Consider the following 23,932-nt stretch of genomic DNA (forward strand, 5'->3'; position numbering starts at 1 on the left):
TGCCTGTTAGCGAATGCAGTAAGCTAAGGTAAATTGCTAGCTAGCATTAAACTTATCTTATAAAAAAACAATCAATCAATGACTGTCATTGCTCCAATGTGTACTTAACCATAAACATCAATGCCTTTCTTAAAATCAATACACAAGTATATATTTTTAAACCTTCATATTTAGCTAAAAGAAATCCAGGTTAGCAGGCAATATTAACCAGGTGAAATTGTGTCATTTCTCTTGCTTTCATTGCACGCAGTCAGGGTATATGCAACAGTTTGGGCCGCCTGGCTCTTTGCAAACTAATTTTCCATAATTTTACGTAATTATGACATAACATTGAAGGTTGTGCAATGTAACAGGAATATTTAGACTCATGGATGCCACCCGTTAGATAAAATACGGAACGGAATAAACGTTTTGTTTTCGAGGTGATAGTTTCCGGATTAGTCAAAGGTATATGGTTTAGAGAGAAATAGTCGACGCGTTATAATTCCTGTAATAACTTGCGGCTGAACTTGAAAGGGGTTCCTTCATTATTTTACCGATCATGTCTTCCATAGAGAATGTCTTGATCTTCTTCAAATAAGGTCTGTGTTTCGTGCAGGCTTAAACCGCCTCGACGTTTTGATACCCGTGTAAATCTCACTAGGATAAGGGAACGTTTGTCAACAGATTTTCATAAATCCACTCTACAAAAAAAAAGATCTTCGCTTATATTTAGCCAATATTGATCAGAGTTACCTTGTCCTATGGATATCTACACAGTTATAAAATTGGCACGGTGGTGTAAGCCTACACGAAACACAGACCTTATTTAAGTGAATCTAAAAATATCCTATGGAATAAATGAAGGAACCGCTTTTCAGATTTTGCTAGGTGTCATGGGAATTATGACTTGCACTTTGGTCGTTAATTCTTACCATGCTCATTATTAAAATAGGATTTCCTGCATATAGAAATTACATTTTTTGTTTTCAACATTCATCACAGGTAACTTAAACTCTATTTTTATTCAAACAGTTGAGAGTATTTGTCTCCTAAGCAGACTCTTCAGTATCATTGTCACTTCAGAGTTGTGTGTATTTATGTATTATATTAAGTTAAAATAAAAGTGTTCATTGTTCATTCAGTATTGTTGCAATTGTCATTATTACAAAAATGTGTGTGTGTGTATGATATATATATTTAAAAACATTTTGTTTTATATAAATCGGTATCGGCTTTTTTTGTCCTCCAATAATCAGTATCGGCGTTGAAAAATCATAATCGGTCGACCTCTAGTCTGTAGTTAATAGTTGATCTTCACAGTCATATTTTGAGTGCTGGTTCAAAGAGAGAGAAAAAGGCAAGACAACTGGTGTCTTCATCACTGTGTGTTGTCAGTTTTACGGAACAACCCATTCCTCCTGAGGTGGGGGCAGGAGTTGTTAATGGCGTTTCTCCCATCGTAACCGAGGGGGACTGTAGCCTTTGAAACATTCTGGGGTATTAATAGATGTGCCCTTTGAGTTGGACCAGCTGCCATTTCAGACAAGAACAGTAGAAAACTCCAAACAGGCCACTGATACTGCAGGGAGTCTATGGACCTGGGAGTCAAGACCTACCGTTGCAGTGGGTTGTAGGCTATCTAGTTCCTTTAGGGTTATGGCTAAAGACTGAACCATTGGTCTCAAGATGAAAGAACAGTACTAATCCCACAGGTATTGTCTACAGACAAAAAAGGGGTTGCAACTTCCAAACGGTTGTTATATTACTCTCCTTTTTGACTAAAGAGCAGAATCATCAATCCATTAATTGCAGAATAGTGACAGACTACATTAGAGCAATTAAAGCAGCTGGATATCTCAAATGTCTCATGTACGCCTTGAGAGAAGAGATAAAAAAAACAAAATTGCTACAGATGTAGGATCTTAATTTGATCACTCTTTTGTTGCTGATAATTTTTCTGCACAGCAGGAAATGCAAACGTCGAGGTTTAAAAAAGCTACTAAAGTTTGTAATTTAGACTTTAAAATATCAGACTTGATTTGCCCTAATAAAAAACTGATCAACCCCAAGAACAAAATGTCCATTAATTATAATCTACACTACCGTTCAAAAGTTTGGGGTCACTTAGAAATGTCCTTGTTTTCCATGAAACATACATGAAATGAGTTGTAAAATGAATAAGACATATAGTCAAGACATTGACAAGGTTATAAATAATGATTTTTAATTGAAATAATAATTGTGTCCTTCAAACTTTGCTTTCGTCAAAGAATCTTACTCCATTTGCACACACTGTATATACATTTGTTCTATTGTGTTAATGACTGTATGTTCGTTTATCCCATGTGAAACTCTGTGTTGTTTGTGTCGCACTGCTTTGCTTTATCTTGGCTAGGTCGCAGTTGTAAATGAGAACTTCTTCTCAACTGGCCTACCTGGTTAAAAAAATACTAATAATAAAAAAATCCTCCATTTGCAGCAATTACAGCCTTGCAGACCTTTGGCATTCTAGTTGTCAATTTGTTGAGGTAAGAGATTTCACCCCATGCTTCCTGAAGCACCTCCCACACGTTGGATTTGCTTGATGGGCACTTCTTACGTACCATACGGTCAAGCAGCTCCCACAACAGCTTAATAGCGTTGAGATCTGGTGACTGTGCTGGCCACTCCATTACAGACAGAATACCAGCCGACTGCTTCTTCCCTAAATAGTTCTTGCATAGTTAGGAGCTGTGCTTTGGGTCATTGTCCTGTTGTAGGAGGAAATTGGCTCCAATTAAGCACAGTCCACAGGGTATGGCATGGCGTTGCAAAATGGAGTGATAGCCTTCCTTCTTCAAGTTCCCTTTTACCATGTAAAATCTCCCACTTTACCACCACCAAAGCACCCCCAGACCATCACATTGCCTCCACCTTGCTTGACAGATGGCGTCAAGCACTCCTCCAGCATCTTTTCATTTTTTCTGCGTCTCACGAATGTTCTTCTTTCTGATCCGAACACCTCAAACTTAGATTCGTCTGTCCATAACACTTTTTTCCAATCTTCCTCTGTCCGGTTTCTGTGTTCTTTTGCCCATCTTAATCTTTTCTTTTTATTGACCAGTCTGAGATATGGCTTTTTCTTTGCAACTCTGACTAGAAGGCCAGCATCCCGGAGTCGCCTATTCACTGTTGATGTTGAAACTGGGGCGTCTGTTTCTCAAACTAGACACTCTAATGTACTTGTCCTCTTGCTCTGTTGTGCACCGGGGCCTCCCACTCCGCTTTCTATTCTGGTTAGAGACAGTTCGCACTGTTCTGTGAAGGGAGGAGTAAACAGAGTTGTACAAGCTCTTCAGTTTCTTGGCAATTTCTCGCCTTCATTTCTCAGAACAAGAATAAACTGATGAGTTTCAGAAGAAAGTTAATTGTTTCTGGCCATTTTGAGCCTGTAATCGAACCCACAAATGCTGATGCTCCAGATAATCAACTAGTCTAAAGAAGGCCAGTTTTATTGCTTCTTTAAATCAGAACAACAGTTTTTAGTTATGCTAACATAATTGCAAAAGGGTTTTCTAATGATCAATTAGCCTTTTAAAATGATAAACTTGGATTAGCTAACACAACATGCCATTGGAACACAGGAGTGATGGTTGCTGATAATGGGCCTCTGTACACCTACGTAGATATTTCATAAAAAAATCTGCTGTTTCCAACTACAATAGTCATTTACAACATTAACATTGTCTACACTGTATTTCTGATCAATTTGATGTTATTTTAATGGACAAAGATGTGCTTTTCTTTCAAAAACAAGGACATTTCTAAGTGACCCTAAACTTTTGAACGGTAGTGTATATCCTCCTTGATAATATGCATTGACTTCCCATTCGCCAGTCTCTAATCAACTATCTGCACCTGTTCCGCCTGTTATGCAAAGCACGAGTGTCTTCTTAAGTACGTGTCTTCTTAATTTGTTTATACGGCACTGATGAAGGCATAAGGCTGAAACATATGCCATGTTCCATTTTTGTTATATATATAGCACCTTGCACTTGTGCGAGTACTTTTTCAACTCCACAGATATTTTCTCTCCCACGCACCAGCCGCCTTTCATTTTAGCCTGAGCGCAAACCCTCATACTGGCTTTCCCCATTAATTATAATCTACATTCACATTTCCTATTGCTGCTGGATTATTTTCCTGCTGTAGCAAACTGGCACAAATTAAGGGAAAGGTTCACCCATTTAAATTATTGTTGTGCATGCCTGAGTGATATTTTATCGATTCCCTGGGTAATTTCATGTTTTCATGTGTATCTCAGTTATTGGCATTCAAGCAGGCAGAAATCAATGACGTATGACGTAGCAATGTGATAAAATTGCTCTCACCACACTGGAAGTTAATAGGAATACAACTTCTAGATCACAAAAACGTCTATCATACATGTCAGATTTCAATACTGGCCGATGTCATAACTCGGGAGGATGTCTTCTCTCCAACGAGAAATGTATCATATTTTTGCGATATTCCTACCTCGAGAAATTTGGAATTCACATTGTCATGTGGCGGCACGGTTGCTAAGCTAATTATTTTTTCATTTTTTTATCATCACGCAATCCCTTCTCAAAGTCAGTATATATGTTGAAGCGTGCCTATTTTTCTCTTAAGTGCATAATGTCACAATTCAAAAGCTATACAATATTATAGATAGCAAGTTAGTCATCTCATATCTCAGAAAATATTTGTAATGTTGTACTTCTTGTTGACGAGATTCGTGCTAATGTTGGGTTTTTGAGCTAGTGTCCAATAGACTCCCATTCACTCCTTGAAGGTGAGCGCTCTTTGTCCCAGAATCTCTCAGAATGCACCGTGTGGCCCACTGACGTAGCATGGGCAACGTTTCCCATCTCCTCAAAAAGTATATATGCCAATTGTAAATGTTTGATTCCACTCTGTGAGGCACATCAATCTGCAGGTTAAACATGCTGAGATTGTAGACTACTAAATTGATAGTGCAGTTTGTTTAGTTGATTTTACAACTAACTAGATATTTTACCAGCTGATATTGTCTTTGATATTATTGTTTGTAGCTATGTTTGCTAGCTAGCTAGCTACCTAGCCAGCCAGCCCACAGAGAGAGCATTGCATTGTGGATTTTGCAGTGAACTTGAGCTGCAACAGATTTCCACAACGATTTTTCACATTGCTACCAACATTATAAGCCCCAAATGATACATTTCTTCACAAAAAATATTGTTCTCAGATATTAGTGTTATTTAACACCAGATAATTAAAGGAATTAGTGGATTTGGTGGATTTTTCCTTTAAGATCCTACATCTATAGCATTTACAAAGATATGTTTCACTGCAGGAAGACAGACATCTCTTTTTCTATCCAGATAGAAGCACAAAAGTTTACTTGAACTGTTATACTTGTCTCTAAAAAGGATGGGGATAAGAGAAAAGGTTAAGGTTTATGAATAGCACACAGTATATTCTCCTTTGAAAAGTCTCTCTTGATAAAATGAACATACACTTTGGAATTTCAGAAAGAGAACATGATACAGATCTAACAGCATAATAACATAAGACATAAGCTACATATGAGAACCAAAAGGCAAAGGGGTTCTTATCCCATACCATAAAAAAATGGTGCCCTTCATGACAGATGCTGATCATACAGCAATATAATATAGAATGCAAATGCAAATCATCCAAATATAGCCGTAATCTTAAAGAACAAATTGTTCTTCATGTTACTTCTAAGAGAGGTTATTTTCTGCCAAGTAATTGAATGAAGTGAACCACCACCAAATGCATAAACAAGGACAGGTCAGTAGAGTAGTTCAGCTCACAAGGGCACATTTTTAATTGCACAGAAAGAGAACTGAAATGTTAGAATATTTGAATAGGCATTCATATTTGCTATGTTATCCATTAAGGGTGAGCATTTTAAAAGGTCTCACGCATGTATTTACTACTAGGCCATAGCAAAGACAAGCAGCCAGCCCCAGAGAAGCTGCCAAAGACAAAAACAAGCAGCCAGCCCCAGAGAAGCTGTCAAAGACAAAAACAAGCAGCCAGCCCCAGAGAAGCTGTCAAAGACAAAAACAAGCAGCCAGCCCCAGAGAAGCTGTCAAAGACAAAAACAAGCAGCCAGCCCCAGAGAAGCTGTCAAAGACAAAAACAAGCAGCCAGCCCCAGAGAAGCTGTCAAAGACAAAAACAAGCAGCCAGCCCCAGAGAAGCTGTCAAAGACAAAAACAAGCAGCCAGCCCCAGAGAAGCTGTCACAAAGACAAAAACAAGCAGCCAGCCCCAGAGAAGCTGTCAAATACAAAAACAAGCAGCCAGCCCCAGAGAAGCTGTCACAAAGACAAGCAGCCAGCCCCAGAGAAGCTGTCACAAAGACAAAAACAAGCAGCCAGCCCCAGAGAAGCTGTCAAATACAAAAACAAGCAGCCAGCCCCAGAGAAGCTGTCACAAAGACAAGCAGCCAGCCCCAGAGAAGCTGTCACAAAGACAAAGACAAGCAGCCAGCCCCAGAGAAGCTTTCAAAGACAAAAACAAGCAGCCAGCCCCAGAGAAGCTGCCAAAGACAAAAACAAGCAGCCAGCCCCAGAGAAGCTGTCAAAGACAAAAACAAGCAGCCAGCCCCAGAGAAGCTGTCAAAGACAAAAACAAGCAGCCAGCCCCAGAGAAGCTGTCAAAGACAAAAACAAGCAGCCAGCCCCAGAGAAGCTGTCACAAAGACAAAGACAAGCAGCCAGCCCCAGAGAAGCTGTCACAAAGACAAAAACAAGCAGCCAGCCCCAGAGAAGCTGTCACAAAGACAAAGACATTTTCTGCCTTCAGGACGATGGAATGATCCCTCTCGACGTGAAAAGAGAAGGATTGGAGAAAGAGATGATAGTATCTAGATCTTTCAAGGTGTTGACTGTTGAGTAAAGGACTATGTAGACACCACCCACTGGGGAGAAATTGTTTGAATCAACGTTGTTTCCATGTAATTCCAACCAGAAAATGCAATGTGATGATGTTGAATCAACGCGGAGAGAAAAAAAAGAGTCAGAAACGTAAGAGAATGTCGTATTTTTTTCACCCAACATTTAACTTAAATCCAATGAGATGGTGAAATGTTTTGTTGATTTCACGTTGAATTCTCATAAGTTGAGAACTCAACCAAATGTAGATCAAAACTAGACGTTGAACTGGCGTCTGTGCTTAGTTTGCAGGTGATCTTGCAGATGACAGCTCATCTGTACTTACATCGACCTCACCCCAGGACTACTCCAGTTTCATGTGTATAGAAAGAGTGTGTGTTGCAAAATGGAGTATCTGTTAAAAGAATAAATTAAAATTGACATTAATATGTGTGTATTTAGTAGAGGTCGACCGATTATGATTTTTCAACGCTGATACCGATACCGATTATTGGAGGACCAAAAAATCCAATACCGATTAATCGGACGATTTTTAAAAATGTATTTGTATTAATGACAATTACAACAATACTGAATGAACACTTATTTTAACTTAATATAATACATCAATAAAATCAATTTAGCCTCAAATAAATAATCAAACATGTTCAATTTGGTTTAAATAATGCAAAAACAAAGTGCTGGAGAAGAAAGTAAAAGTGCAATATGTGCCATGTAAAAAAGCTAACGTTTAAGTTCCTTGCTCAGAACATGAGAACATATGAAAGCTGGTGGTTCCTTTTAACATGAGTCTTCAATATTCACAGGTAAGAAGTTTTAGGTTGTAGTTATTATAGGAATTATAGGACTATTTCTCTCTATACGATTTGTATTTCATATACATTTGACTATTGGATGTTCTTATAGGCACTTTAGTATTGCCAGTGTAACAGTATAGCTTCCGTCCCTCTCCTCGCCCCTACCTGGGCTCGAACCAGGAAAACATCGCAACAGCCATCCTCGAAGCATCGTTACCCATCGCTCCACAAAAGCCGCGGCCCTTGCAGAGCAAGGGGAACAACTACTCCAAGTCTCAGAGCGAGTGACGTCACCGACTGAAACGCTATTAGCGCGCACCCCACTAACTAGCTAGCCATTTCACATCGGTTACACCAGCCTAATCTCGGGAGTTGATAGGCTTGAAATCATAAACAGCTCAATGCTTGAAGCATTGCGAAGAGCTGCTGGCAAAACGCACGAAAGTGCTGTTTTGAATGAATGCTTACGAGCCTGCTGGTGCCTACCATCGCTCAGTCAGACTGCTCTATCAAATCATAGACTTAATTATAACATAATAACACACAGAAATACGAGCCTTAGGCCATTAATATGGTAGAATCCGGAAACTATTATCTCGAAAACAAAACGTTTATTCTTTCAGTGAAATACGGAACCGTTCCGTATTTTATCTAACGGGTGGCATCCATAAGTCTAAATATTCCTGTTACGTTGCACAACCTTCAATGTTATGTCATTATTACGTAAGATTCTGGCAAATTAGTTTGCAGCGAGCCAGGCGGCCCAAACTGTTGCATATACCCTGATTCTGCATGCAATGGACGCAAGAGAAGTGACACAATTTCACCTGGTTAATATTGCCTGCTAACCTGGATTTCTTTTAGCTAAATATGCAGGTTTAAAAATATATACTTCTGTGTATTTATTTTAAAGAAAGGCAATGATGTTTATGTTTAGGTAAAGTCGTGCAACAATTGTGCTTTTTCCGCAAATGCGCTTTTGTTAAAACATCCCCCGTTTGGCGAAGTTGGCTGTCTTTGTTAGGAAGAAATAGTCTTCACACAGTTCGCAACGAGCCAGGCGGCCCAAACTGCTGCATATACCCTGACTCTGTTGCAAGAGAAGTGACACAATTACACAAGAAATTCATGTTAGCCGGCAATATTAACTAAATATGCAGGTTTAAAAATATATACTTGTGTATTAATTTTAAAAAAGGCATTGATGTTTATGGTTAGGTACACGTTGGAGCAACGACAGTCCTTTTCGGGAATGCGCACCGCATTGATTATATGCAACGCAGGACACGCTAGATAAACTAGTAATATCATCAACCATGTGAAGTTAACTAGTGATTATGATTGATTGATTGATTGTTTTTTATAAGATAAGTTTAATGCTAGCTAGCAACTTACCTTGGCTTCTTACTGCATTCGCGTAACAGGCAGACTCCTCGTGGAGTGCAATGTAAGGCAGGTTAGAGCAGGTTAGAGCGTTGGACTAGTTAACCGTAAGGTTGCAAGATTGAATCCCCGAGCTGACAAGGTAAAAATCTGTCGTTCTGCCCCTGAACAAGACAGTTAACCCACCGTTCCTAGGCCGTCATTGAAAATAAGAATGTGTTCTTAACTGACTTGCCTATTTAAATAAAGATAAAGATTTCCGATTGTTATGAAAATTTGAAATCGGCCCTAATTAATCGGCCATTCCGATTAATCGGTCGACCTCTAGTATCTAGAAATCACAATGAAATCATAAACACAGCACCCCTTACCTCCAAGAAACTGATTTGATTTGAATGACACAGTTGACTGACAAATATATCCCAAAACTCTTAGAAATCTTAGAAAGTTCCTATCTTGAAATATGTCAGGTCATGTAGCTGTTTGTTTACCACCCATTTGATTAAAAGCTGTTATTTTACTGTACTACAATTTGTGAATGATAATTCTCTTAAGTGTTGCCACATGGACCCGTTATGTGGAATGGGCCTACAGAAAAACAAGCCCCTATATAATCATGGCATGGGGTTGTTCAATGACAGACATGTACTTGTTTAAAATGTAACACTTGATGGTTTCATTTCAGAGAGGCAAATAATCATGTTTTTTTGCTAAATGCTAATGTTTTACACAGTGAAATGTAACAACTATCTACATTTTTTATAAAGAAATGCACAATTGATCCATGTGTGACATCAATAATAAAAAAGATATACTTAGTAATGTGAGATGTGTATGTAAAACATTTACATTTGACCTTTTAGTAATTCAGTAGATGCTCTTATCCTGTGCGACTTTGCGACTGTGTTGTCATGCTTTGCTGCCTTGTTATGTTGTTGTCTTTAGGTCTCTCTTTATGTAGTGTTGTGTCTCTCTTGTTGTGATGTGTGTTTTGTCCTGTATTTATATTGTATTTATTTTGTATGTTTTTAATCCTAGGCCCCTGTCCCCGCAGGAGGCCTTTTGTCTTTTGGTAGGCCGTCATTGTAATAAGAATTTGTTCTTAACTGACTTGCTTAGTTAAATAAAGGTTAAATAAAATAAAATAAAAATACTTACAGTAAGTGCATACATATTAAGATAGCTAGGTGAGACAACCACATACAGTATCAAAGTCAAATATACAGGATACGAAACATTCCATTGCAGCTAAACAATGGACATAAAGCATTTGCCACAACAAACATTTTCATACACATCTAATATCGATGAAACAAAAATCTGAGAACAGTGATATTTTACACACATAATTTCTGATTAAAAAAACACAAGTGTGAAATATTGGTGGATATAGTGTTGTGGAAATAAACTATTCATATTCAGAGTAATGTAAGCCAATATTGTCGGTCTGAATATATGGCAAATACTCATTAGAAGGCTATGATGTATAAATCAATTCTGATATCACAGATCTAAGGCAGAAACAGTGGGGCATGTGGACCTGGGTGGATTTTTGATACAGATGTTGGATCTAAATCTTATCACTCTTTTGTTGCTGAGAATTTTCCTGCACAGTAGTGTATTTGACTTGTAGTGCGTCTGAGTTCTAAAAAGGCTTCTAAAGTTTGTCATTTCCACTTTGAATTTTCAGACTTGATTTTCCCTAACGGAAAATTGATCAACCCCTACAACAATGTCCATTCATTATAATCCACATAATAATTCACATTTCCTGATACTGCGGGATTATTTTCCTGCTAAAGCAAACTGTCTCAAATTAAGATCTGACATCTTTATGTAAGGGCGTTGTATTTGTATTTATTAGGGATCCCCATTAGCTGCTGCCAAGGCAGAAGCTACTCTTCCTGAGGTCCAGACACATTAAGGCACTTACTGTACATCACACATCAAACAAAAGATAAAACAGTACATCATATAACATTATTACACCACTACGTATCTACAATACAACATGTATACCACTATACAATAATATTACAATGTACATGTGTGTAGTAGCGCTGACACTATTTAGTCGACTGGTTGATTGTTTGGTCATCAGGCTGTTGGTCGACAATGATTTTTTTAGTCGATCAGTAGCAAATATATTTTTGAAATGATGGCACACAAGACACGTGTCTGATTCACTAGTACATGTACCGTTAATTCCCATCATTATAATCTACAATGCTTGTTTGGTTACGGTTCTTTCTGTTAATCCTCCCATAGTCTGTTCTGGACTTGGGGATTGTGACGAGACCTCTGGTGGTGTCACGTTCCTGACCTATTTCTGTTAGTTTGTTGTATGTGTTAGTTGGTCAGGACATGAGTTTGGGTGGGCATTCTATGTTTTCTGTTTCTATGTTGGTTTAAGGGTTGCCTGGTATGGCTCTTAATTAGAGGCAGGTGTTTGGCGTTCCTCTAATTGAGAGTCATATTTAGGTAGGTTGTTTCACAGTGTTCGTTGTGGGTGGTTGTCTCCTGTGTCCATGTTTGTCGCACCATACGGGACTGTTCGGTTTGTTTTTGTACATCGTCATTTTGTGTAGTCTTTTTTCCCTGTTCGTGCGTTCTTCGTGTTTAATGTAAGTTCTTCGTCCAGGTCTGTCTACTCCGTTTGTTGTTTTGTTAGTTATAGTGAAGTTCGTGTTTTTTCGTCTTGTCTTTAAATAAATTATGTGTTCACAACCCGCTGCGCCTTGGTTCCATCACTACTCCTCCTTTTCGGTTGAAGAGGAGGAGGACTACCGTTACAGAACCACCCACCAATCCAGAATCAAGCAGCGGTGTAATCGGAGTAAGGGACAGCGCAAGAAGGAGGAATGGACTTGGGACGATGTTTTGGACGGGAAAGGTTGCTACACATGGGAGGAGATCCTGGCTGGAAGGGATCGCCTCCCATGGGAACAGCTGGAGGCACTGAGGAGAGCAGAGGCAATCGGAGAAGGGAACCGGCGTTATGAGGGGACACGTCTAGCACGGAAGCCCGTGAGTACCACCCAAAAATTTCTTGGGGGGGGGGGGGGGGGGGGGGGGAAGAGGTAGTGGGCTAAGGGCAGGTAGGAGACCTGCGCCCACTTCACAGGCTAACCGTGGAGAGTGGGAGTACGGGCAGACGCCGTGTTACGCAGTAGAGCGCACGGTGTCTCCTGTACGTGTGCATAGCCCGGTGCGGGTTATTCCACCTCCCCGCACTGGTAGGGCTAGATTGAGCATTGAGCCAAGTGCCATGAAGCCGGAGCATTCAACCAGGTAAGGTTGGGCAGGCTCGGTGCTCAAGGGAGCCAGTACGCCTGCACGGTCCGGTATTTCCGGCGCTACCTCCCCGCCCCAGCCCAGTCCCATCAGTGCCTACACCACGCACCAGGCTTCCAGTGCGTTTTTAGAGCCCTGTTCCTCCTCCACGCACTCTCTCTATGGTGCGTGTCTCCAGCCCGGTGCCTCCAGTTCCGGCACCACGCACTAAGCCACCTGTGCGTCTCCAGAGCCCTGTACACACTGTTCCTTCTCCCCGTACTCGTCCTGATGTGCGTACACTTAGCCCGGTGCCACCAGTGCCGGTATCACGCACCAGGCATATAGTACGCTTTGAGAGTCCAGTGTGCCCTGTCCCTGCTCCCCGCACTAGGCTTGAAGTGCGTGTCTCCAGTCCGGTGCCTCCAGTTCCGGCACCACGCACCAGGCTTACAGTGCGTATCAGCCGGCCAGAGTCTGCCGTCTGCCCAACGGCGTCTGAACTGTCCGTCTGCCAAGCGCCGCATGAACTGCCCATCTCCCATTAAACACTCTGTAATTATTACGTGATTAAACTAATCATGTAAATGTAATTAACTAGGAAGTCGGGACACCAAGGAAAATTTTCAGATTACAAAGTTAGAATTTTCCTAATATAACTCGTCAGATATTTTAATATCTGATCAATTAGTCTTCTAGTCTTCTAATTAATGAATTATGAATTGTTACCTCACGTTAGTCTCATTCCAAATGTTGTAAATTGTTGGTTATCTGCACGAACCCAGCCTTTACTATGAATCATCCATACACCAATTGTCTTAATAATTTATTTACTAACTAACTAAATAATCACAGAAATGCATAAACAAACAGTAGATGTGTTACTACCAAATGATAGGGAAGATTCCCTAGTGGGCTAAGCCGATATGACGGCTTGGTGGACAAAGGGAAGTGGGTGTGGACTGAGATCATGCGGGAAAGACAAAAGGGATCACTACACACAGTTGATAATTATATTAATTGAAAGGCTAATCCTTTGCACATGAACGCTCACTCATTCGGGAATAATTGCAATCAATATATATTTACGCCCAGGTGTCATCGTGATCTCTGTTGGAATCGTCAGTCCATCTGCTGGAGAGTCAGTCCATCTGCTGGAGAGTCAGTTCATCTGCTGGAGAGTCAGTCCATCTGCTGGAGAGTCAGTCCATCTGCTGGAGAGTCAGTTCATCTGCTGGAGAGTCAGTTCATCTGCTGGAGAGTCAGTCCATCTGCTGGAGAGTCAGTCCATCTGCTGGAGAGTCAGTTCATCTGCTGGCGAGTCAATTCATCTGCTGGAGAGTCAGTCCATCTGCTGGAGAGTCAGTTAATCTGCTGTAGAGTCAGTTCATCTGCTGTAGAGTCAGTTCATCTGCTGGAGAGTCAGTCCATCTGCTGGAGAGTCAGTTCATCTGCTGGAGAGTCAGTCCATCTGCTGGAGAGTCAGTTCATCTGCTGGAGAGTCAGTTCATCTGCTGGAGAGTCAGTTCATCAGCTGGAGAGTCAGTCCATCTGCTGGAGAGTCAGTTCATCTGCTGGAGAGTCAGTTCATCTGCTGGAGAGTCAGTTCATCAGCTGGAGAGTCAGTCCATCTGCTGGAGAGTCAGTCCATCTGCTGGAGAGTCAGTTCATCAGCTGGAGAGTCAGTCCATCTGCTGGAGAGTCAGTCCATCTGCTGGAGAGTCAGTCCATCTGCTGGAGAGTCAGTTCATCTGCTGGAGAGTCAGTTCATCTGCTGGAGAGTTAGTTCATCAGCTGGAGAGTCAGTCCATCTGCTGGAGAGTCAGTTCATCTGCTGGAGAGTCAGTTCATCTGCTGGAGAGTTAGTTCATCAGCTGGAGAGTCAGTCCATCTGCTGGAGAGTCAGTCCATCTGCTGGAGAGTCAATCCATCTGCTGGAGAGTCAGTCCATCTGCTGGAGAGTCAGTTCATCTGCTGGAGAGTCAGTTCATCTGCTGTAGAGTCAGTTCATCTGCATCTCTTTCTCTCTTTCTGGTTCCCTGAAGATCAAAGTCTTTCGTGGTTAGAATGGATACTTCAGAGTACCATTCAGAAATGTTCTCATACAATACATCTTTCGGCGATTGTCGGTAATAGCATCCCAGGGTTACATAATTTATAGCTGCAGACTAGCAATTAGTATCTAACATTTGCTCTTATTCTGTCGGGATCGATAGTCTCAGAGTTGAACCATTTCCAGGCGTGTAGCCAATGCTCCACGTGGTATGGTTAGGATTTCAATAACTATTCGCAATCACAGCTCACGCTGTGGGTTTACTCAGTCTTGGTACTCAAACCTGTGCCACCTCAGCTAACACCGAGGTATGCGTGGTCTCAAGAGGGCTTCCTCAGGGGGGGGTTATTCGTAACAGTAGAAAAGGCGGTTCTATGACACCTGATCATGTCTGTGCTCACAGGGGCAGGCCAATGACTTAGTTAAACTTTAAAGGGAATAGAAGGCTCTCACATTAAAGGTTTAACATCACATTACATAATTTCTGTCACGCCCTGACCGTAGATTGCTTTGTATGTTTTTATTTTTATTTTGGTCAGGGTGTGATGTGGGTGCGTATTCTATGCAGCGTGGGAACATGGACTCCTGGACATGGGAGGAAATTTTGGACGGCAAAGGACCATGGGCACAGCCGGGAGAGTATTGCCGTCCGAAAAAGGAGCTGGAGGCAGCAAAAGCGGAGCGGCGACACTACGAGGAATTGGCGCGAGGTAACGGGCATGAGAGGCAGCCCCAGATTTTTTGGGAATTGGCACACGGGTAGATTGGCGGACTCAGGTAGGAGACCTGAGCCAACTCCCAGTGCTTACCGTGGCAAGAGAGTGACTGGGCAGGCACCGTGTTATGCGGTGAAGCGCACGGTGTCCCCAGTGCGCATGCATAGCCCGGTGCGTTACATCGCAGCTCCTCGAATTGGCCGGGCTAGAGTGGGCATCGAGCCAGGAGGGATGATGCCGGCTCAGCGCATCTGGTCTCCAGTGCGTCTCCTCGGTCCGGGTTATCCTTCGCCAGCTTTGCACACTGTGTCTCCAGTGCGTCTGCACAGCCCAGTGCGTCCTGTGCCTGCGCCCCACAGGTGCAGGGCCGAAGTCACCATACAGCCAGGACGGGTTGTGCAGGCTTTTTTCTCGAGACCTCCAGTGCGTCTCCACGGCCCAGTGTATCCGGTGCCTCGGCCAAGGACAATGCCTCCTGCATGTCTCCCCAGCCTGGTGATTCCTGTGCCTGTGCTAAGCTCTAACCCTCCTGCATGTCTCCACAGCCTGGTGAGTCCTTCTCCCAGAGCCAGGCCTCCTGTGTGTCTCTCCATGCCAGTGAAGATCCATGGCAAGAAGCCTCCAGTGATGATCCATGGCAAGAAGCCTCCAGTGATAATCCATGGCACAAAGCCTCCAGTGATGATCCATGGCACAAAGCCTCCAGTGATGATCCATGGCACGAAGCCTACTGTGATGATCCATGGCAGGAAGCCTCCTGTGATGATCCATGGCACGAAGCCTCCTGTGATGATCCATGGCACGAAGCCTCCAGTGATGATTCATGGCACGAAGCCTCCAGTGAGGATCCATGGCACGAAACCTCCAGTGAGGAGTTATGGCACGAGGCCTCCAGCGTCGCCCTCTAGTCCGGAGCCTCCAGCGACGCCCTCTAGTCCGGAGCATCCAGCGTCGCCCTCTAGTCCGGAGCCTCCAGCGTCGCCCTCTAGTCCGGAGCCTCCAGCGTCGCCCTCTAGTCCGGAGCCTCCAGCGTCGCCCTCTAGTCCGGAGCCTCCAGCGTCGCCCTCTAGTCCGGAGCCTCCAGCGTCGCCCTCTAGTCCGGAGCCTCCAGCGTCGCCCTCTAGTCCGGAGCCTCCAGCGTCGCCCTCTAGTCCGGAGCCTCCAGCGTCGCCCTCTAGTCTGGAGCCTCCAGCGACGCCCTCCAGTCCGGAGCAGCCAGAGCCTCCCGCCTGTGCGGCGCCGCCAGAGCCTCCCGCTTGTCCGGCGCTGCCACAGTTTCCCTCATATTCGGGGTCCGTTGTAAGGGTCCCCAGTCCGGGGTCGGCGGCGAGGGTCGCCACTCCAGAGGCGCTACATAAGGGGCCCAAGACTAAGGTGGAGTGGGGTCTACGTCCCGCACCAGAGCCGCCACCGCGGTGAAATGCCCACCCAGACCCTCCCCTATTGGTTCAGGTTTTGCGGCCAGAGTCCGCACCTTTGGGGGGGGGGGGGGGGGGTACAGTCACGCCCTGACCGTAGATTGCTTTGTATGTTTCTATTTTTACTTTGGTCAGGGTGTGATGTGTGTGCATATTCTATGTGTTTGGCCTGGTATGGTTCTCAATCAGAGGCAGCTGTCTATCGTTGTCTCTGATTGAGAGCCATACTTAGGTATTCTGTTTTCCCACTTGTGTTTGTGGGTGGTTATTTTCTGGTTAGTGTTTGTTGCACCTGTCAGAACTGTTCGTTGGTCGTTTTGTTGTTTTTGTTCGTGTATTCATTTTTGATTAAAAGTATTATGGATACGTACTACGCTGCACTTTGGTCCTCCTCTCCTTCGCCCGACGACTTTCGTGACAATTTCACAAATAGTTTCATCTTTACTCATTCATTTTATACAAGAATTAGATGCATACCTCATAATTGAGAAATATACACATTCAGAGATATAGTTGTGTTTTTTCTGTCCTCTCTGAGGTCACCAAATGAAACACACTCGTCATACCCGTCCCTTCAGTGTCCACGGACCATTCCCACCTTTTCACAAGTGGACATTTTTTTTCATATTCTAATTTTAGTAAAATCCTTTGTTCTCTCTGTGTCTCTCTTTCTGCATGGCCAGGGGGAGAGAGTCTCTGCCAGGAATTTACGACCTGAGATAACATAAACTGGGTGTAGGAGAGAGTGGGATGCCATTATCTATACCCAGAAAGGGCCACGTCAAGACACTGGATTATGTTGACTTGCCTAGTTAAATAAAGGTTAAATCAAATAAATCAAAAATGTTGGAGAGGTTTCCATTAAAGAACACCCTGTGTGTTCTGTTAGACAGGTAACTCTTTATCCACAATATAGCAGGCGGTGTAAAGCCCTAACACATACGTTTTTCCAGCAGCAGATGATCGATAATGATCGATAATGTCAAAATCCACACTGAAGTCTAACAATACAGCCCCCACAATCTTTTTATCATCAATTTCTCTCAGTGCTGTGCTTGTTGAATGTCCTTCCCTACAAGCGTGCTGAAAGTCTGTTGTCAATTTGTTTACTGTAAAATAGCATTGTATAAGGTCAAACACTATTTTTTTTCAAACGTTTACTAAGGGTTGGTAACAGTCTGATTGGTCGGCTATTTGAGCCATTAAAGGGGGCTTTACTATTCTTGGGTAGCGGAATGACTTTTGCTTCCCTCCAGGCCAGAGGGCACACACTCTCTAGTAGGCTTAGATTGAAGATATGGCGAATAGGAGTGGCAATATCATCCTCTATTCTCCTCAGGATTTTCCATCCAAGTTGTCAGACCCCGATGACCTGATTTTTTTGTAAGTGTCATTTCAGTCACATATGGCAGGTGTTTAATAAATCCAAGAGATTTACATTAATTCTTCAATTTAAAAGGTAATTTTTTTCAAGAATGCAACATTTAATATGATGATGCATTGTTTCATTCCTAATATATCAAGTCCACTAATTAGGGGTTCAAAGCAAAGCTGTTATTCTTACATTTAAAAAAAAAAGTCAAATAACTCCAGCATAGAATGATAACTTTTTAAAGAATTTGGCACACAGAAACTACAGGCCATGAGTAACTTGGTCAAAAATAATGGTACCAATTGGCCTATAGGTGGCGCTGTTATAAACAGTCTCACTTAAACCTTCATATCCTCCCCCTCATTGGACCTAGAGAACATTTTCATGTAGGTGTCTTTCCTCATGCTAAACAAATTTGCCTCAATAACGTCCATCAGGATAGAGTTTCCTCCATCTTGGACATTTTTTGAAACCTTTGAAACTATAAGTCCAAATATTACCAAATTCGGTATGTAGACCCATGGTACATCTCTTAGCTTTAAAAAAAAGAGCTAATAAACAGTTACATGCTCTAGATTCTAGAGCATTGGCAATCAAGTTAATGTTTCCAACATTTTCGGAACACTAAACAGCTACTGATTTAGAACACTGGAGAGTTACCACAAGGATGCTTTCTCCTGTGAGATACATTCAGCCTCTTGCAAATTGAAGCAAAATTAATGAAACACAGAGAAAAGAAATATGCATTATTTTATATATGTTTTTTTATTGTTCCATTTTTTTGGAGATGCCTGGCTTCCCTTGGCCTCCATGAATACAAGCCACTGAAGGGATTGGTTTGGGCTGCAAGCCCCCAGTCGGGATCAATATGACAACAGCCACTTCAAGTGCAGGGCGCGAAATTCAAAATCTATTTTTTTTTAATATTTAACTTTCACACATTAACAAGTCCAATACAGCATTTGAAAGATAAACATCTTGTCAATCCAGCCAACATGTCCGATTTTTTAAATGTTTTACAGAGAAAACACCACATATATTTATGTTAGCTCACCACCAAATAAAAAAGAGGACAGACATTTTTCACAGCACAAGTAGGATGCAAGTAGCATGCACAAGCCAACCTAACTAACCTAGAACCAACCTAAATAACCTAGAAAAAACTACCTCAGATGACAGTCCTATAACATGTTACACAATAAATCTATGTTTTGTTCAAAAAATGTGCATATTTTAGCTATAAATCAGTTTTACATTACTGCTCCCATCATAGCTACAGTCTGAAATCGCACGGGAGTAGCCAGAGAAAATACAGACACCAACGTCAACTACTAAATACACATCATAATACATTTCAGAAAAATATATGGTGGATAGCTAATGAAAGACAAAGATCGTGTGAATAGAGCCAATATTTCCGATTTTTGAAGTGTTTTACAGCGAAAACACAATATATCGTTATATTAGCTTACTACATTAGCTAGCACACGGCAGCATTGATTCTAGTCAAACGGTAGCATAGCACAGTTCGACAGATATATGAAAAAGCATCCCGAATTGGGTCCTTATCTTTGTTGATCTTCCATCAGAATGTTGTAAAGGGGTCCATTGTCCAGTACAGTCAAACTATTTCCCTCTTGAATTAGCAAGCACACTGGCCGTGCGACGCTAACCTCTCCATCTTGACAAAATTCTTGCGTCACATCACGTCTAAAGTCCAGATTAAATTTCAATAATATAATTAAACTATATTGAAAAAACGTACTTTAGGATGATATTGTGACATGTATCAAATAATATCGAAGCCAGAGATCATATTCACCTTTAACGAGCGCATTCCAGGAGCCGAGTCCAGGTTCTACTTCGTGCCCAGAAAAAAAAATAAAGTGCGCAGGTCTCACTCCAAGAGGTTGTGTTCAGTCCCTGGACGAGATATTCAAGTCCTTTCTGCTCTCACTTCCGCATGACACCCAGAGGAAGGCGTATGACGTGTTTCTACAGTCCTAAGTGACATGCCCTTTTATAGACAAGGTCTTGAAGAGAGACCTCGCATTTGGAAATCTCAATTCCGGATAGGAAATGGGCTGTAAAAATAGTTCTGTTCCACTTAGAGAAATAATTCAAACGTTTTTAGAAACTAGAGACTGTTTTCTATCCAATAGTAGTAAATATATGCATATTGTAAGAGCAAAAATTGATTAAGAGGCCGTTTGAAAATGTGCACATATTTTCCAGTTTTTCAATACGCCCCCTGCAGCCATAACAAGTTTTAAGAGATGGCTGAGTTATTACTAAATCAGGAAATCAGATTTTACATGTCCATTTAAATCCTTTGTAAATCCACTTGCCATCACTATCATGAACATCCCTAAGATGAACCTCACTTGGTTTGGTATTGATATCTCAAAAAACAAGGAAACTATTAACAACTCATTATTTGCACATGTAAAGCGTATGCTAATGCTCAAAATCATCTGCAATCACTTTCTCCTCAAGAACCATATATCAGATACACTCCAGATTTTGTATTTTAGACTCATGATTACACATAAAAGAAAACGGTTAATACATGATCAAATGCTTGCTTTTGTAACGGATGTGAAATGGCTAGCTAGTTAGCGGGTACGCGCTAGTAGCATTTCAATCAGTTACGTCACTTGCTCTGAGACTTTAAGTAGGGTTGCCCCTTGCTCTGCAAGGGCCGCGGCTTTTGTGGAGCGATGGGTAACGCTGCTTCGTGGGTGACTGTTGTTGATGTGTGCAGAGGGTCCCTGGTTCGCGCCCGTGTCGGGGCGAGGGGACGGCGTAAAGTTACAACTGTTGTATTGATGCTGTTGACCCGGATCACTGGTTGCTGCGGAAAAGGAGGAGGTTGAAAGGGGGGTGAGTGTAACGGATGTGAAATGGCTAGCTAGTTAGCGGGTACGCGCTAGTAGCATTTCAATCAGTTACGTCACTTGCTCTGAGACTTTAAGTAGGGTTGCCCCTTGCTCTGCAAGGGCCGCGGCCTTTGTGGAGCGATGGGTAACGATGCTTCGTGGGCAACCGTTGTTGATTTGTGCAGAGGGTCCCTGGTTCGCGCCCGTGTCGGGGCGAGGGGACGACGTAAAGTTAGACTGTTACATTGGTGCCGTGACCCGGATCACTGGTTGCTGCGGAAAAGGAGGAGGTTGAAAGGGGGGTGAGTGTAACGGATGTGAAATGGCTAGCTAGTTAGCGGGTACGCGCTAGTAGCATTTCAATCAGTTACGTCACTTGCTCTGAGACTTTAAGTAGGGTTGCCCCTTGCTCTGCAAGGGCCGCGGCTTTTGTGGAGCGATGGGTAACGCTGCTTCGTGGGTGACTGTTGTTGATGTGTGCAGAGGGTCCCTGGTTCGCGCCCGTGTCGGGGCGAGGGGACGGCGTAAAGTTACAACTGTTGCATTGATGCTGTTGACCCGGATCACTGGTTGCTGCGGAAAAGGAGGAGGTTGAAAGGGGGGTGAGTGTAACGGATGTGAAATGGCTAGCTAGTTAGCGGGTACGCGCTAGTAGCATTTCAATCAGTTACGTCACTTGCTCTGAGACTTTAAGTAGGGTTGCCCCTTGCTCTGCAAGGGCCGCGGCCTTTGTGGAGCGATGGGTAACGATGCTTCGTGGGCCACCGTTGTTGATTTGTGCAGAGGGTCCCTGGTTCGCGCCCGTGTCGGGGCGAGGGGACGACGTAAAGTTAGACTGTTACACTTTGTTATCCAATTGATCCTGTCCTTTTCTGTCATCGTGTGAAACCGGGCATGGCTGCTTGCAGCTATACAAGCAGACGCTCTTATAAAGAGTGACTTGGGCCTACAGTTAGTACATTCATCCTAAGGTAGCTAGCTAGGTGAGAAAACCACATATCACAGTCATAATAAAAACATTTCTCCAAAATAAAGCAGCTATCAGCACAGTCTGTGTGCTAAGAAAACACAAGTGGGAGTGTTAGTCCAGTAACGTTAATTACTGTTTCTCTTCTTGCGACAATTGTGAGCTCACACTGGTTGCTGTGATTAACTCGCCTGTGATTTAATCACAGCAACCAGTGTGAGCTCACAATTGTCGCAAGAAGAGAAACAGTAATTAACGTTACTGGACTAACACTCCCACTTGTGTGGGAACACTCCCACCTGTGATACACAATCACAGTAAAATACATCCGTTATGGAGAGGAATAAAAATATATGACACCAATGAAACAAATAGGCTAAATGACGAATCAGTTCACCTCCACATGCAAGACATGAGAAAAGTGGTTGACACTTGTCTCCGTGGAGTGATAGATAGCCTACCTTGTGAAGCAGAATTCACAGTTAGAGCCTCTCTCGCTGGCAGTCAGGACGTAAGTATATGGAAGACTAGCGAAGAGAAGCTCCCCAACTTTGAAGGGTTTGATGACTCTGAGTCCTCGCCCTTTTCCCGGACTGACGAACCTCTCAATTCCCTCAATGCTCTCCTTCATTCTGTTGCTTATACAGTAGATCCGCCGAAAGAACTTCCTTCCGAATTCCACTATTCACCAAGAATCAGCTACAATAAACCCACGTTTGGCGCTGCAATTGCCTACGTGTCGTTAGAATTACACCGGTATGGTTTAGTGCCCCTTCCATATGAAAGCGACAGCGTCACCGTCCCCAATTACGGTTCATACATGGTAACATCATCGACGCATCCCTCACGGAAATCCGGAGGGGTCATAAAGTCCGGCCAAAAATAAGCTTCTCTGAGCACCGGACAGAGATCTGCAGCGCGGTGCAACTCATTGTCGTTAAGAATATGATGACCCATTTCTATCAATACACATTTTAAATTCCAACTGAGAAGTGGGTAAAACATGTCGTGTATTTAACACAAGTGTTGATGATTTTATTCTAATCTGGATAGAAGAAATTGTATTAGTCTTCATTGATTATGAATAATAATGATAGGCTAATAAAAATAATTTCATTGGGGTTTTTTCTTCAGAATTCTCATGACACATCCTGATGATTGAGTTCTAAACAACCTGGCATCAAAAGTATCAGAGTCACAAATCAACAATGATCTATTTCATGCGCTGATATATTAGCAGGATTTAAATGACCATCAAGGTCCTCATGTGGCAGGTGGTTCGTAAGGAAGACCGGGATGGTTCTAACACTTTTCACCTTTTCGTCAGTTTCTCAGAGATCGTTTATGGTAGTGTATTCAAAACGTGATACAAACAACCTACATCTGTCCTTTATAACGTGGTTATTATATATGTAAATTAAACTGCAAATGCACGGTGTTGTCTTAAAAACAAAGAGTGAATTGTTACAATTTACCCATGATAATAACAGTGCTTGGGGTGAATTGTAACAGAATAAAAAAGGGCATAAATTATGACATGCAACTAATTATTGAATGCCTTTATTTAGACCATGAGAGCATCATTGCCATGTTTTACATTTTGTTTGGCAGAAATAATGATACATGTTTATTATTTTACCCTCTACTAAATGGTCTTTCTCAAACAAACAAAATCTAATCTGAACATGTGTGTGTGTGTGTGTGTGTGTGTGTGTGTGTGTGTGTGTGTGTGTGTGTGTGTGTGTGTGTGTGTGTGTGTGTGTGTGTGTGTGTGTGTGTGTGTGTGTGTGTGTGTGTGTGTGTGTGTGTGGTGGGGGGGGGGGGGGGGGGGGGGGGGTCTGTGTGTGTGACTGAATGTTGGACATGTTCACTTAATCAGAGTCACAGTTCCCGGGGTACAGACTTGGTGGGCCCATAATTTGCATTCCCAGCACTGCACCCAGATCTCCTTGTACTTGGAAGTGCTCCATGCACACAATGCAGAAGCTTTAGTCGTTGGAGGAATCTGAATCATCTGGTTCAACGTACTTTGTTATGGTTGTTTTCTCAGGCAGGACAATTTTTAGTTGTTGTTCGGTGTGGTTTGTCTTGGCTTGCTTCTTCCAGCAGTTTTTGTAGGCAGGGCAATTTTTCTTTCTGCCATCTGAGTGCTTGATTTTGATGCTCTT

At 42.5% G+C, this 23,932-nt stretch overlaps 1 protein-coding gene across 1 annotated transcript in view; it reads right to left on the reverse strand.

Annotated features, from left to right (window-relative positions):
* Positions 1–22,681, reverse strand: part of LOC129825240 (N-lysine methyltransferase SMYD2-A-like) — a 35,585-nt gene extending 12,904 nt beyond the window's left edge. The window contains exon 1 of the mRNA XM_055885160.1: positions 22,226–22,681. Within this exon, the coding sequence (XP_055741135.1) occupies positions 22,226–22,395 (170 nt within the window). The 5' untranslated portion in view covers positions 22,396–22,681. The remainder of the gene's footprint in view (positions 1–22,225) is intronic.
* Positions 22,682–23,932: the final 1,251 nt, after the last annotated feature.

Source organism: Salvelinus fontinalis, chromosome 27 (genome assembly GCF_029448725.1).
Source record: "Salvelinus fontinalis isolate EN_2023a chromosome 27, ASM2944872v1, whole genome shotgun sequence".
Classification (NCBI taxonomy): Eukaryota; Metazoa; Chordata; class Actinopteri; order Salmoniformes; family Salmonidae; genus Salvelinus; species Salvelinus fontinalis.